The sequence below is a fragment of the Pteronotus mesoamericanus genome, unplaced genomic scaffold (assembly GCF_021234165.1).
Source record: "Pteronotus mesoamericanus isolate MK-2021 breed Mesoamerican mustached bat unplaced genomic scaffold, CSHL_Meso_final contig_94, whole genome shotgun sequence".
Lineage (NCBI taxonomy): Eukaryota > Metazoa > Chordata > Mammalia > Chiroptera > Mormoopidae > Pteronotus > Pteronotus mesoamericanus.
The window spans coordinates 45,989,503-46,005,994 of NW_026555285.1; the positions used below are offsets into that span (position 1 = coordinate 45,989,503).

General features: G+C 40.8%; 1 protein-coding gene across 1 annotated transcript in view; it reads left to right on the top strand.

Annotated features, from left to right (window-relative positions):
• The first annotated feature begins 5,688 nt into the window (after positions 1 to 5,688).
• The window catches only part of RAP2A (RAP2A, member of RAS oncogene family), a 33,763-nt gene continuing 22,959 nt past the window's right edge, over positions 5,689 to 16,492 (top strand). Inside the window, exon 1 of the mRNA XM_054586494.1 lies at positions 5,689 to 6,172. Coding sequence (XP_054442469.1) covers positions 5,859 to 6,172 — 314 coding nt within the window. The 5' untranslated portion in view covers positions 5,689 to 5,858. The remainder of the gene's footprint in view (positions 6,173 to 16,492) is intronic.

Consider the following 16,492-nt stretch of genomic DNA (forward strand, 5'->3'; position numbering starts at 1 on the left):
GGACACGGTAGTTTTTGGAATCCCCAGATCAGCGTCTAGTTCTCGCACTGTCAGTTGCCGATCTGTGTTGACTGCAGCCTGTACACATCCCACATTTTCAGGTGTTATGCTTGTTGCAGGCCTTCTAGAATGTGGATCACTTTCAAGATATTCTCGACCATCTTTGAAGCGTTTGTGCCATGCTTTTATTTGCACTGCACTCATTGCATCGTCCCTGAAAAGCCTTCTGAATCATACGAAAAGTTTCCACGGAGGAATGTTCAAGCTTAATGGAGAACTGGATGCAGATTCATTGCTCTACTTAGTCATTTTGAATACGATGGCCACACAGTACGCATGCTCACTCAACAGTGTCTACCACCCTCACTGACTAGTGCAGTGAAGTTGTCACCGTTCACACACGCGCATTTTAGTCCACTCTCCTTGCCTGCCAGGTTACACCAGTGTCGCGCAAACCATTCTCATATTAACAATGGCTGGACTTTTTCTGGACTGACTTTTGTATACATAGTAAAAGTTGCATAAATATTACGTCTTTGAAATACCATTCAGGATATTAGTAGAATGAAAGTGCTCAGTAATGCTTGCTGATTTTTTAAACACCAATTTGTCTCGAATCTCTCACACTTTCTGTAACAGTTGGGATGTAAATAACTGCAAGATGCAGACTTAAACCAAAAGACTTAAATAGACTAGCTATTTACTTAGCCATAGTACAAAGGGGGGCATTTTTAGTATCGGTTTGACAGTTCCATGCTGTCACCCAGGACCTATGTTCTTTCCACCCTTCTCCTTAACCACCCAGAGCTTATCAGTTTTCAGTCACAGCCACAAAGCGCCACAGCCCAAAGATGGTGACCACATTCTCATACTTCAAAGTACAAAGCCGATAGCAAGGGAAGTGATGTCAAAAAGATCTACTCACTTTTGCCCTGACTAGTGTGGCTCTGTTGGTTGGGGGTCATCCTGCAAAGTGAAAGGTGCCCCATGCAATTCCCGGTCAGGGCACATGCTTGGGTCACAGGTCCAGGCTTGTATGAGGCAACTGATCGATGCTTCTCTCTTGCATCAATATTTCTCTCCCTCTTTTTCTCCTTCCCTTTCCCTCTCTCTAAAAAATAAATATATATTATTTTTTAAATCTACTTAATCTTGTCAGAATCCCAGCCCCAGCAGCCTTTTTCTGGTTCTAATGGCAAGAATTGAGTCATGTGCCTACTTTTGGACTAACTGTGGGCAGAGGGGAAAGCACTGCCATTAATGGTCAATCCTGATTCATTCCATTTTTTTACCCCCTGCAAAAAGAATGGGAAACTGCTGGTTATGCAAGCAACACGGTGCACACTTTTCGGCTATGTTACATGAACCATACTAAACCTCAGTTTTCTTTAGAACCTTCAAGCTCTTCAGCCCTTTTCTTTTTTCTGCTGATATTTTCATCATTGAGCCTTTTCCTTTTGAAAAACTTTTCTGCTTAAAAATGCCTATTGAAACACTTTTTCAAGCAAAGTTTTCTTCCATTCACTTTTTATGTACTCAACTTCTTGATTCTAATTCCTTTTCTTTGCAAAAACGCAGAGATATATCATATTTTCTTTTTTAAAAAAGATTTTATTTAATTATTTTTGGAGAGAAGGGAAGGGAGGACGAGAGGGAGGGAAACATCAAAGTGTGAGTGAAACATCCATCGGTTGCTTCTCGCACACCCTCAACCAGGGACTTGGTCTGCAACCCAGGCATGTGCCCTGACCAGGAATCGAACCTGTAACCTTTCAGTTTTCGGGAGGACATCCAACCCACTGAGCCACACCAGTCAGGGCAACAGATCACATTTTCTAAAGAGAAACACATTAGTTTGTCCCTTCCTTCCCACTCTTCATATATATGTGTTTCTGAACTGTATTAGGAACCTCAGAGGCCAAGAAAATGTTTTCTGCTGTCTTTATAATTGCAAACCATTCTCATTATATTAACATTCTCATATATTAACATAGCAGCATTTCATAGGTGCTAAATGCACTTGACTTGAGCTTTTCCTTTATGGTTAATCAGAGATAGGTGGGCTTTAATAGGAAGCAATAGGAATCAGATTTTATAGCCAAGAAGCACTGGCCATATTACAAACGCCCTCTACTAACGTGTTTATATTAACTTCTTTGCATGTTCCTTCTTGCTGCCCTCAGATCATCACAGAACACAGTAGATTTCATTCCACCTTTCCAACATCTTTCACAGAAGCAAAAAAGGAGCTGGGTTTCCACGGTAATGCAACTGTGATAGTCGGTATCTGGGCATAAGTGAGATAATGCTCAGATTCAGCGGGAGGAGGAGAAATAAAGTTTTTTCTTTCTTTTTCCTCCCAGCAATGCACTTCAGAAGCTAGGGAGACCCGAAAGCGTCACTCTTCAGGGTTCAGTCTTCACTATCATGTAGATGTACAGCTCTTGGGGAACATTTAATTCAATTTTACCTCATTTTTACTTTGCCTTTCTCATAAACAAATGAATAGAGACATAATTTTTTATTTCTAAAGTCACTCTCAGAATAGATAGTTCATGCTGGGAATGATTAAGGAATAAGGAGACAGGCACGCCCAAATCTACAAAATTACATGTCCTGACATCCTTTCTTATAGTAGCTAATCCTTCAAACAGCATTTCACATGCAGCCTCAAATCAAGTGTGAGAAAATATGCTCCCACTTATGTTTCTTTTGCCTCTCAGTGGTCCAAAATCTGCTTTCATGGCAGCATAGCTAATGAGAACCGAGGCCTGTCAATATGAGACACGTGAGGTGCAGCTATCCTAAGACCTGCAGTCTCTACACTTTTCCTTATCAAGAAAGTCAGCATTGATGAAAGGTCAGGAAAAACAGCCTGAGAAATGGCTGAAAGCTCTCTTACTCTCTATTATGCCAAATGGAGTGACTAGGGAGGCAACTCACTGTGTGTGTGTGTGTGTGTGTGTGTGTGTGTGTGTGTGTGTAAACTTCTATCAGATTCAGATGCACTACAACTCAGAGCTTCTCAACTTCTAGAGACCTAGGAACTGAAACCAGCTGCTAACAACATTCTAGACCCAGAATCCCAATGCAAATGTCTAAAATTAAAAAAAAAAAGTTACTGGACCGTTATTCCTTGCAAAATGAATGGTTTTTCAGTCCCACAGGTACTAAACAGAAAGTGTGTGCTTCTGGGCTACATTAAACCCCCCAACAAGGCTAGGAAGTTCTTACCACCACAATGCACAACTTGAATCTTAAAAGAGATGGTCTTTTTCTCTGAAGTGAGGCTGTGGCTAAGCTAAAGTAACCACAAATAAGCATACAAGTTTTACCAAAAAAGGTCAGACACGAAGCTTTATTTCATATCTATGCGAGCTCTCTTAATTTTAATTCACTTATTCACAGTATTACTTTAGAATGAGATATCGGATCCTTTCTGGTTTCAATTATCTTAAAATATTCCTGATTCTAATTCTTTTGCAAACTGCCTTTATGGCTAATTCTGACAGCTCAGACACAATCTCTCCTGTTTTGATGATATGTAAGCGAGAAATAATGTCTGAGTTTTATTTTACTACATTTACTGCGACAGGACACTTGGCCTCCAATATTTTAAACAAAAATTTGGTGTTATACTATAGCAAGATAATGCAAATGTAAATTATCCATCCTAATATAATAGAGCAACAAGGCTGTAGGTGCTGCGAAATCTGAGTACATCTTTGAAGTTGTTTGATAATTGACAGAAAAGAGGATAAAAGAACATCTGGTTTTTTGAAGAACTCAAAGCAAAATCCCCTCTATGTGATGACTTTCTGAGGAAGCGGAGAAAATAGGTATGATCATATATTAGAAGTATAGAAACTTATTATTCCCAAGAAATATGAGATAGCAATGGATGGATGTAGACTAGTTCGAGATGCACAGAGTGCAAGAAAGGTAAATTCAATAACCAGTTATCACAAAATATAACCCAGAAATAGTTGGGATGTAACTTCTTGGAAATTTGACGTTATGGGTGGGAGGGAGTGTGTTGTAACTAAGATTTAATGCTGCAGAGACACAGAACGGCAAGTTTTAAAACTGAGTTGTTTAAAACGTTTTAAGAGGTACGCACGGAGGACCCGTGCAACTGCTGCAGTATGCCTCCCTAAACACCGGAATCTGTCTCACTCTAAAGACAAAAGTCCCTGTTTTCTCGATTCATCCCACGATTCAGTCCACATCCTTCAGCACTATTTTCATGCCCATCATTAGGGCAGAATATGACGGAGACCAAGTTAAAAGCGGAATTCATCACTCTCGCCTGAAACACATCTTGCTCCTTTGCCAACATAAAGCGCAGCGACCGGTCCCTCGGTCTCTGACCCCGCCCGAACTCCACCAGCCCTGGTGGCGTCTCCATGCTACCTGCCCTTGGTGGCAAGAGAATCGCGCATTCTGGTTGGCTCGGCTCAAGCCTTCGTCATTGGTCAGCTCACCTGCGATTGGCTGCCAGAGCACGCGCAAGAGCAAACGCCCAGCCTCGCCAGACAGTGGGAGGTGGCTTGGCTGACCCTGCGACTAGAGTTTCTGCCCGTTGGCTGGTGGGTGGGCGTCACGTGCTCTGCAGCGACTCTCTATTGGCCGGGAATGGTATCATGGGGTCCAGAGACGTGGAATGGTTGGCTCGAATGAATTCCAGCTTCCTACTAGGTTTACCAGCTGTTTGTTGCTATGAGGTGTCCCTGGGCAGTCTACTGCGGTTCGGGGCTCCGCTCTCCCGGTTTTCCAAGCGTCTGTAGCTGACAGTGCGTGGGAAGAGCTCCATTTCACTAGAGCACTTAAGAAGGGCGGGGCTTGGGGGGGAAGGTGGCCGGACTCCCGACATCCCCTGGAGTGGGCCCGGCTGCCAGTCTCTGGCCTTCGCCCCAGGCACTGGATTGCAATGACCTGTCACCTCTCCTTCAGTGTCCTGACGCTTAAAACAAAGGTTCATGTTGTGTTTACGTTCGGCCCCTTACACAAAGCTGCTCGTTCTGTTTATACAAGATAAAATCAAAACTCTCAGGAACGGTGACAGAATGGGTGGTGTCGGGCAAGACCCTCATGCCAAGTCTTTTTGGCCCTTGTCTGTTTCTTTTCACTTCCCTCCTCAGCGATTGCGTGAGATTGCTCTGGTCCCTCTAACATCTAGTTTCTGCCAAATTCTGAGCGTGGGATTCTCAGGTTGACGCGGTTCCCGTCTCCGGCAGACGAACTGCGCATGCTCAGGACACGGGCTCCGGCGTTCGCTCTGGAGTGCGGGCGAGGGTGTCGTTTGGTGGCCAAGGTGGTTGTTTATCTAAACGCGGACCGAGGCTAACGCGCGGCGCAGAGCCTCCCGGGAGCGCGCGCTGCCGGTCGCCTAGGCGACGGGGGAGGAGGGGCGGGGCTGAGCAGTCGGAGCCCCGCCCCTGGCCGCCGGCCCCGCCCCGGCAGCGCTGCGGCGGTGCTCGGGCTCGGGCGCGCGCTCTGGCGCCGGGGAAAGCGGCGGCGGCGGCGGCGGCGGCGGCGGCGGCAGGCGGGGAGCTGGGCGTGGAGGCGCGAGGGGCGGGGCGGGCAGCATTGCGGGCCCGCGGCTCGGGCGGCTCCGGCGGCTCCCACTCACTGTTCGCTCTCAGTGCCTGCCCGCGCCCGCGGGGCCGCATTGCCGCTTGGCTTGGCCCATGCCCGCTGCTCCCTCCGCCGGCGCCCGGGGGGCTGCAGCGGCTGTGAAGTGGGGGAGGCCGCATAAGGCGGCGGGGTCGGCCACTGGGGCAGGGTCCGGGGACGCAGCGCGGCGGGCGTAGGTCTATGTCGCGGGCGGTGGCGGCGGCGACGGCCGCGGAGGGACGATGCGCGAGTACAAAGTGGTGGTGCTGGGCTCGGGCGGGGTCGGCAAATCCGCCCTGACCGTGCAGTTCGTGACCGGCACCTTCATCGAGAAATACGACCCCACCATCGAGGACTTCTACCGCAAGGAGATCGAGGTGGACTCGTCGCCGTCGGTGCTGGAAATCCTGGACACCGCGGGCACTGAGCAGTTCGCGTCCATGCGGGACCTGTACATTAAGAACGGCCAGGGCTTCATCCTCGTCTACAGCCTCGTCAACCAGCAGAGCTTCCAGGACATCAAGCCCATGCGGGACCAGATCATCCGAGTGAAGCGGTGAGAGGGCTGGGGGCGCGGGTAGGGGCTTCACCGTGCAGTCGGGCAGCCACCGTCCCGGGGCCAGCTCTCCCTCTTCCTCTCTGTGCTCTGGGGTGGCCCGCGGGCAGGCGGAGCTGCCTAGGGAGATGCCTATGGGTTTTTATGCTTTATAGTATTTTTTCATTTTGCCAGCATCACCATCATCATCATCTTGAATCTCAAATTTGGGTGCTTTGTTTGTTTCACAACTCAAATTTGGCATCCCGTGAACCCAGTGCACAGCTCTTTGTCTCTTGGACAGTATTAGTTGTGCTTGTGCAGAACCCCAAAGGAAACAAAGTTTAAAACTTACAGGGAGGGGGTGGAAGGGTGGATTGGTTTGTGATGGGAAGAGGGCAGCTGTGCAAGTATAGTGGAGACATTTTCAGACTGAACAACAAGAAATCTACCTCTGCAATATTTGACAGCAAAAATTGCTCACCTGTATAGTGTGTTAGGAAAAATGTCAAATCGGGAGGAGAGAGACCTTGCTCATCCCATAAAAGACTGAACAGTGCCAAGGAGTTTTTAAAATTGAACTCTTCAATTAAGACGAAAGTTTAAAGGCAGATTATGAAATTATTTGAGGACATCGTAACAGCTCAGTGGGGCTGAGAGAATATTAACTTCTAAAAAAATCTAGCTGCCTTACCCTCCCCCTCAAAAAAAAAAAAAAGGCATTGCTGGAAACAAGAAGTTTCTTCAAAGCTGTAACTTAAGTATATTACCTATTTCTTTGTTTTTTTTAAGTATATTACCTAAAATTAATGCAGCTAAGCTCTTTAATAATATAAACTTCTAAAATATGTACTTTGGAAATATGACTGGTAGTTTCAGTAGTTTAAAATGTTTGTTTTTTCTAAATGGACTCAGTGTATTTTTTCTTATTTCAAGCATTAGAAGTGTAATAACATTCAAAGTTTTATCAAATTTTTCTAATTACTGTTTAATTACACATTAATTCTTATAATTAGTTAAGAATTGCTAATAGTTTTGATATAGTGTCATTTCATTTTTTCCCACGTAATTCTGCTCAAAATTGGAAGACACAGAAATATAGTTGTAGGTGTACTGTAGACAGAATCACATTACAAGTCAGTTTCCGTCTATTCATTGAGAAAGAGCAAGGACCAAGTCATGTGTACTCAGGGGGTGCTCAGAAGCTCATTACCAGCAGTGCATTTTTAATGCAACATATGAGATCAAAGGGGCGATCCTCTCCCCAAGACCAGCCCCACCCCTCCCCCTCCAGTTAACTCATTGACTGTGCACTGTAATAGCTAAACTAAAAACTTGTACATTATTTCTTCTGTTAAATTTTAAACTGGAATGAAGGGGATCTTTTCTTGGCCTCTGCTGCTGTTCTAAAGTATGAATCTGGTAGCTTTTTACTTCTCCATTTTCACTTAATAGTGAAATTATTTTAACCTACTGTATCTAAAATGTAATCATTCAACATGTAATCAATATTCAAAAATTATTGATGTGTTTTACTTTCTTTTTCATACTAAATTTCAAAAACCCAGCGTATATCTTACACTTACAGACCACCCTACTTCAGACTAGCCATATTTTAACTGCTCAATGCATGGCCACATGTGGCTACCAGCCACCATATTGGATGACGCAGGTCTAAGGCGTACGGATTTTGGGAAAATGCTTGCATCTCTCAGCTTCAGTTTCCCTATCTGTAAAATAGAGTATAGCATACATCCTTAGAGTCTTTCTTAGAATTAAATGAGATATATTTTAAGATGCCCAGCACAATACCTTGAACAAAGAAATTGCTCCAAAATTCCGGTTGTTCTATTACTGATGAAAGTTTTGTCACCCTACCTTCTTTAAATTTTGTTCTTAATATAAATGTAATACTGTAGGAAATAAATTTGTGGTTGTGTTTTGAAACCTTTACGTAGTGTAGAGAAGATGAGGCTAAAAAGCAATTAGGGTTAAAGTAATTCTGAAAAAGATGTGTTGATGTTCTCTTAAAATATTTTTCCTTACTGAGGTCTAACGGCCCTGGCTGGGTGGCTCACTTGGTTAGAGCGTTGTTCCAATACACCAAGGTGGTGGCTCATCTCCCCTCCGCCCTCACTTCCTCTCTCACTAAAAAGCAATAGTTGGTTTGTTGTTTTTTTTTAAAAAAAAAGGTCTTATGGGCAGGAGAATGGAACATTTAACTTAAAGTGTAGCGCTAATGCATGGCCTAACAGTGATTTGGAGCTTTTCATTGAATTAGTGTATGGAATATTTTGCTTTTAAAAAATATAAAACAAGCCAATGCTCCCTTAAATATTTACAGGTGCATAGACGTGTGTTTGTGTATACACACACACACAACCTTTTGTCAAAGCCAAGTGGACCAACTGAAAATAACTATATAAATTGTTACGCTTTCTTTTTTTAAACTTGACTTTGGATGAGATCACACAAGGAAATAGCAATAGGGATACAGAAAATGTTTCAAGGGAAATAAAACTAGAATTCTTTCCCATTTCATAATTGCTTTTCTCATTTCTCCCGGGGTAATTCGTGGTCCTGACTTGAAGTATCTTGGAACAAGGCATGCTATTCTTAGAATAGAGCCCAGGAATCCTCAACAGGACCTTCCCGGGCAGACGGAGCACGCTCCTGGCCACCCCCACCCTGCCTCTGCAGCCTCCCCTGGCGCCACTCCTCGTCCCTTAGATTCCAGCTCCCGGACCTCCTTTTAGTCTTTTCAAAGTGCCAATCTCTGAACTTTCCTTCTACCTGTGGAAATCTTCTGCCACTACCCCTGCTGAAAAGACTTCCTCCTCAGGGAAGCGTTCCTCCTCCACAACTGAATTAACTCCTTCCCAGTTTCCCACTCTTGATACCCTTCTTGCCTTGTCCCTCCCTCAGCCAGAGGGACTCAGACTTCAGTGGCAGCCTGTGCTTCCCTCTTGCAGCAGTCATGAAAGTGTAATTACTGTGTGACAATTTACATGCAGTCGGTCACTAACGTCGAATCCCACATGGCTGGCACAGCCATTGGCAATGGAACCAAGCAAGAAAAATATGTTGGAGGAAAAACTAATGTTCAGAAGGGAAAGTGTTTTTATTGTCCTGTAGCCTCAGTTTTCCCAAACATTTTCATTTTGTAGGTGAAGGGAATGATTCTTTAAAGCTCGTTTTGCAGATTGAGTAGATGATCTACCTTCAGCTCAAACGTTCCTTGAGAGTTAGTTTTTCTATCTAGTTAGGGCAACAGGGCAGTGGTGAAGTTTAATATGAACCTTAAAAAATGAGGAGCACAATGTCAGGAGGTGGGAAATGCATAGCATGTGTTTGTTAGCTGTTAGGTAGACCAGACGAGCTAAACTAGGAATTTATATAGAAGTGCGAGAGGAGACGAGGCTTAAAAATATAAAGTTAAATGTTAGAAAGTTGAAGACTTCGGACTTCATCTTAGTAGTCAAGGACCATGATCAAAATTGTTATAGAAATAGTAATATGGTGGTGATACGATATATGGCTTAGTGGCAGTAAACCACAGTTAAGAGGAATAGTTGTGAAATATTGTGATAATCTAGTTCCTGTACGAAGTAGAAAGATTCTGAATTAGCATGGTGTCTGTAGAAACACAAAGAATGGATATAAATAATGTTAAGAATGAATGAATTAAACTGAATGGGAGAGGAAGAAGGAAAAGTCAAAAGTAACCTTGACATTTTGAAAATGAGTGAACAGAATTACGGCGGAATAGCTGAGGGAGATTATTTCAAGCTTTGGAGATGGTAATCACCAGATAGATGCACGTAGAAAGTAGTTAGAGTATTTGGGTAAAGGCTGAAACATCAGTTTATGTATGAATCTTAAGACTCAGGATCAGCTGTGTAGCTCAGATTTATAGAGTAGCTGAAATCTGCCAGGTGGCGTATAGAGAGATAGAAATGAGTAGATATGGCCAGAAATAGAAATTAGAAATGAATACATAGCCAAGGATAGAACCTGAGAGTTGTAAGCTGTATAGAACTCCATACTTCGTAATAGGCTTGAAGGCATTTTAAGATTGGGGAAAAGGTTGAAAAGGGGCGGTTGATTTGTACTATCCAAAGTAAGTAACTTTTTTTTTTTTATTACTAATATCTCTGTGTCATTTAAGTGATCACTTTCGATTGACAGAAACGATGGTTCACCCTTTTCTCTTCCCAATAAGTAGCCATATAAAAAGCTACTCTGAAAGGGAGGCAGACTGCCTTCTGCCACACTTAAGTCTTGACGCGTAACAGGTTGTTGCTGTGAGCCCAAACCAGTGAACACATCGAATGATGTTTGTCCTCAGTAAGTGAACCTTCTGGAGTCTGCCACCGCCCCTTTCCCCACAAACACCTCCTTCCCCAGTTTGATACCCCCAATAGCCAAAATTGTAATCAAAATCTGGTCCTCCAAGCCCTGGCCAGGTGGCTCGGTTGGTTGGAGCATTGTCCCATACCCCAAAAGGTTGTGGGTTAGATTTCCAGTCAAGGCACATACCTGGGTTATGGGTTCGGTCCCCGGTTGGGGTGCATACGGGAGGCAACCCATCAATGGATGTTTCTCTCTTTCTTTCCCTTAGCACCACCCCCTGCCCCCGCACCGTTTTCTTTCTCTCAAATCAATAAACATATCCTAGGGTGAGCATTAAAAAAAAAATCTGGTCCTCCAAGGTACAGAGCCTCATACCCACCCATGAGTCACTTTTTACAGCCCAGAGTTTTTTTCTCAGAGGGAAACTGGTTTTGCTTCATTCTCAGATGAGCACACTGCAATATAGTTTTCTTTCTGCCATCCCAGCCTTTCGCAGATGGGGTAGATGATCTCCCTTTAGCTCTGACATCCTGTGAGTACTTCTGTCCGGTGGTTCGATGAGAGAAGAGAGGTCAAGTTGAATATGAACCTTAAAGAACCGGAAGCCTGTGATCTGCAAATCTTGTCTGGTTAAGATTTGGTGATAATTATATTAATAAAATCTATAATCGGAAGAATCATTATAATGATTTTTTTTTTAAGGGAGAAGGGACAAAAGTAATACAGTCAGCCAACCATTGCACTGCACGCAAACGATACCAGCGGTCCCCACCTGTTGATAAATCCTCTGACAGGAACAAATGAGTGATTTGAAAGGGGCTGTGACTGACCACTGAGTGAGAAATATTCAGGCCACCAGGCAAGTGGCTAATACTGACTTTCCAGTCTTCCAGTTTTTAGGAAAAAGTTGGATAATTAATTAACTGGCAAACATGAAGGAGGAGATGGAGGAACTGATAAAACGGTTTTAGAGGATACAACCAATGGAAGTGTCAACAAAGTTGGAAAGTCTTAATTTCTATATGGTATCTTCTGTGAAACTATATATAGCACATTAAAATACAAACCTTACACATTTATTCACATTTCCAAGCTATGATCTTTACATTAAAACCAGGTATACCATACTTAATTTAAGGGTTGTTTTTTTCCCAAGGATAATGTGTATTTTGCACAATTCTTCTCTCGGCCATTGTCTTCAGAACCCGTCTCCGGGGAAGGGTGTGTGGCTCGACTCTGGGGTTTCCTCTGCTTCCATTTTAGCTTTGCCCTGTTACCTGTCTCTCTCCGTCTGTTCTTAACCTAGTGGTTTCCTATGTACTTACGTTTTGGGGGCCTATTGTGTAAAAAAAGTTGTAAGTTCTTTAAATTTTGGAAAAATATTTGTGTGTATGAGTAGACCTTCAAACGAGATCAAACTGATGGACGCAGATTAGTTACAAAAGTAGAAATTAGAGATAGTATTTCTGTAGGAAATGTATCGTGAAATTTTAATGGTATGCAGAAATATGCCATGTATGTTTGCCTTTGTTTTTGTTACTTTGACAGTTGTGGTTCATTATATTAAGAATTATTCTCAGCCTGACAGGGAAAAGTTTCTTAAACATTCCTTTATGTTTTACCAAATCAAATTGAATCTTTTAATAGAATAATATCAATAATGATAATGATATGATTTTAGACATCTGCATTTTAGTAAAATGTAGAAGTAAAATATAAATATATTGGTAAATTTTAAGGTTATGAAATACTTAAAATTAGCTTATTTCTAGTTGCTAAGATTTTAACATGGTATACCATATAATACTTGAATAGATTTAACTTTAGACCTCTAAAAGAGTGAAACATTTTTGAAAATTCCAGCCCTAATATAATAGTCCAGCTATTTTGCCTTTTATTCTTGTGGGAAAACTCTAATACACCTATGTTACCCTGATTTTTAATAAATTTCGGTTTAAATTAAGGGTCACTGCTATGAAGTAGGATTTTTTTTCCTAAGCATGTGAGTTAAAATAAGGGTACTGTGTGTCTGAATCAAATATCAGTGTATTATTTTTAGGTTATGGTCTGGGAAGTGCAGAAACAAAGCAATAATTAGAAGTCTTTGGAAATTTGATGCATTTAATTACTTAATGTTGGAAATGTACTTATCACACATGGCTGAAAACTCTATCTGAATAAGCTACTTAAAGTAGACTTCAGTGTGTAAATTAAGTACACTTGTAATTATATATTCTGTAGTCAAAATGCTGATGTAATCAATGGCAAAATGGGATAGGTGGTAGTTTCTTGTTTTTGTTTTCTGCAGTGTTTTTAAGTATGTTTTTGGTTTTGCTATGTTTAATATGTTTAAGGTTTGAAAACATACCGAAATTGATGTTTCAGGGAGAAATATAGTGACTTAATCATTTTTGTCGGTTTTTAAAATTTATTTATTGGCATTGAAATATAATTGGCATATAGCATTGTATTAGTTATTAGTTTTAGATTTTTTTCACTTTGTAAAATTACCCAAGAATAACATTGTATCCCTTTATTTAAAACACTTAGGAGTTTTGTCATAAAACATGATTTTATGTATGTATATATTGAGAAATGATTACCAAAGTAAGTTTAGTTAGCATCCATCATCACACATAGTAACATTTTTTTGTGTGATGAGAATTTTTATGATCTACTGTCTTAGCAACTTGCGAATGTACAATTCAGTATGGTTAACGATAGTCCCCTTGGTGTATATTGTATCCCCAGTACTTAGGTATCTTACAACTGGAAGTTTGTACTTTCGGACCACATCCAGCAATCTCTTCTTCCTCACTCTCCCTGCCCCATCCCACCGCCCCCCTCCTCCCCTAGCCTGGCCTCTGGCAAACACCAGTGTCTTTGTCTGTAAGTTCAGTATTGTTTTGTTGTTTCAGGTTCCACACATAAGTGAGATCATACAGTATTTGTCTTTCTCTGTCTGACTTACTTTCATGTAGCATTTTGCCCTCAAGGTTCATCTATGTTGTTCCATTTGGCAGGATTTTTTTTTTATGGCTGAGTAATATTCCATTGTATATATACACTACTTGGTCTTTATCCATTCATCAATAAGTGGATGCTTAGGTTGTTTCCATGTCTTGGCTATTATAAATAATGCTGCATTGAACCTGGGGGCGCAGGTGTCTTTTTAACTCAGTGCTTTTGTTTTCTTTGGATAAATACCCAGAAGGGAAATTGCTAGATCATATGGTAAATCTATTTTTAACTTTTTGGGGAACCTCCATACTGTTTTCCATGAAGGCTGCAACAATCACATTCCCACAAACAGTGCCAAAGAAGGATTCCCTTTTCTTTACGTTCTTGCCAACACTTGTTATCTCTTGTCTTCTTGATAATAGCCATCTTAACAGGTGTGAAGTGAAATCTCATTGTTATTTTGATTTGCATCTCCCTGATAATTACTTGTATTGAACACCTTTTTGTGTACCTGTTGACCTTTTATACGTCTTCTATAGAAAAAGGTACATTCTGGTTCTCTGCCCATTTTTTAATGGAATTGTTTGTTCCTTTGTGTTCTTACTGAGTTTTATGTTTTTATATACCTTGGATGTTAAGCCCTTATCAAATACGTGATTTGTAAATATTGTCTCCCATGCCATATGTAGTCTTTTCATTTTGTTGATGGTTTCCTTTGCTTTGCAGAAGCTTTTTGGTTCGATGTAGTTCCACTTATTTAATTTTGCTCTTGTTGCCTTTGCCTTTGATGTCACATCCAAAAAATCAAGACTTATGTCAAGGTGCTTACCCCCTATATCTTCTTCTAGGAGTTTTATGGTTTCAGGTCTTATGTTCAAATCATTAATCCTCTTTGAGTTTATTTTTGTGTAAGAAAGTGATCCAGTTTCATTTTTTTGCATGTGGCTGTGTAGGTATCCCAGTACCATTTAGGCTATTCTTTCCCCATTGTGTCTTTTGGCTTCTTTATCATAAATAAGTTGATCATGTATTCATAAACTTATTTCCATGTTCTCTATTTTGTTCCATTGATCTGTGTATCTGTTTATGTCAGTATCATACTGTTTTGATTATTATAGCTTTGTAATACCATACTGTTTTGATTATTTTAGCTTTGCAATATAGTTTGAAATCAGAGCACCTGATGTCTCCAGCTTTGTTCTTCTCAAGATAACTTTGGCTATTCATTGTGTTCTGTAGTTTCATACAAATCTTAGGACTGATTGTTCTATTTCTGTGAAAAATGCCATTGGGATTTTGATAGAGATTGCATTGAATCTATAGATTGATTTGTGTAGTATGGGCATTTACCCATATTAATTCTTCTAATCCATGAGCACAGAATATCCTTCCATTTATCTGAGTCATCTTTAATTTCTTTCAGTGTTTATAGTTTTTCTTTTGTAATTGTTATTTGTAAAAATCATTGATAAAATAACACAATTCTGTCTACTTCTATGCATTGACTCAGCAGCGATAGTCACAGTTTCTTAATCATGGCCCCAGTAAGAAATGCATTTTACATCGTGACATGGTACACACAGGCATAAAAACATATAACTGAAACCAAAGTTTCATCAAACAGTAGTTACACTTCCTGTTTTGCTTATATTTATCTTTTTTTATTTAATCTGTATTGTATTTTTTTCTATTACCAAGATGCTTCCTATTTTGTTTTCTCTTTTATTTCATTGTTTTTAAATGCTCCCCTTGAGCCACTAAATTGACCTCCTCACACACAATTTGAAAGCTGTTATCCTAAAACATTTAACTCGTAAGCAGAATAAATGGAACTTTCTTTTTAGTGTTTTGAAACGGCTTCTCCTCTCTTCCTGATTTTTCAGTTTTCAACAGTGCTATATGAATGCTATGAAAATGAAATACTTCCCAACATGAGTTAGTATTTGCTTCCTCTGATAACATTGAGTCACTGAAAAAAAAAAGATCCATAAAATATATCTTTTGAGGAAGCATTTATGACTGTTGTGCATATTGAAAATATAAGGATACACCTCTGTCATTTTGTGCATTCTGATAAGGAAGGATAGCTCCCGCCTTGTAAAAATTGGGGACAGAGAAAGGGCTCCTGCGGTCGGATTCAGAGGAGCGTGGGCTCGCAGGCCTTCTCCGTTGCTGCGTCGGGTTGTTGAGGAGGTTTTGGAAACTGATCTTTTTAAGAGGTTTGCTGCAGCTGCCCAGGAAAATATTGATTCAGCTCTCCCTGTAAGACAGTAAAAATACATGAAGATAAGTATATCTATAGATATCTTAAAATCAATTAGTAAAATTACCCAAGAGAAACATTGTAAACCTTTACTTAAGACATTTAGGAGTGTTATTTCTCATGCTTTCTTAGGAGTAGCCCCTTAAAAATTAATAATTCAAATGTGGAAATCCTACATCATATGAATAATTCAGTACATATTAGTATTTTCGTCTTTACTAGATGTCTTTACAGCTTTCCATAAATGAAATCTTAGACTGTTTTTCTCCATTTTTTCGATAGAGAATTTTGTTCTAAATAAATCCATCCTTAGGTTTCCAGTGAACATAACAAATACTGTAAATATTATAATTGCTGTAATTCAGTATTTTATTGAATTGTGCATACTGATCTAATCTCATTTATGAAGACAGTTAAGTGTTACTCTCACTGAAGCTGAGCTCCAGTACATATTAGTTATGTAATTACAGTCAATTAACATTATCTGCATCTCAATTTCCTCATCTGTAACACGGGCAGAATATAATAAATAATGATGTAATGAATGTGAAGTGTTTCTTTACATAGTAACTCCACAATATCAATAATAATGTTTCACCAAAATTTACAGAAAGAGGAATGAAACCCAGGCATTTATCTGGCTTTATTAGAACAGTGTACTGCCTCGTGATCTCTTAGGAATTAGACTCCTTACGATATGTAGATGAATTATATAGCCACTCCAGTATTTCAGTTCCATTTTTCCTTTGCTTTCTGCTCTGCCT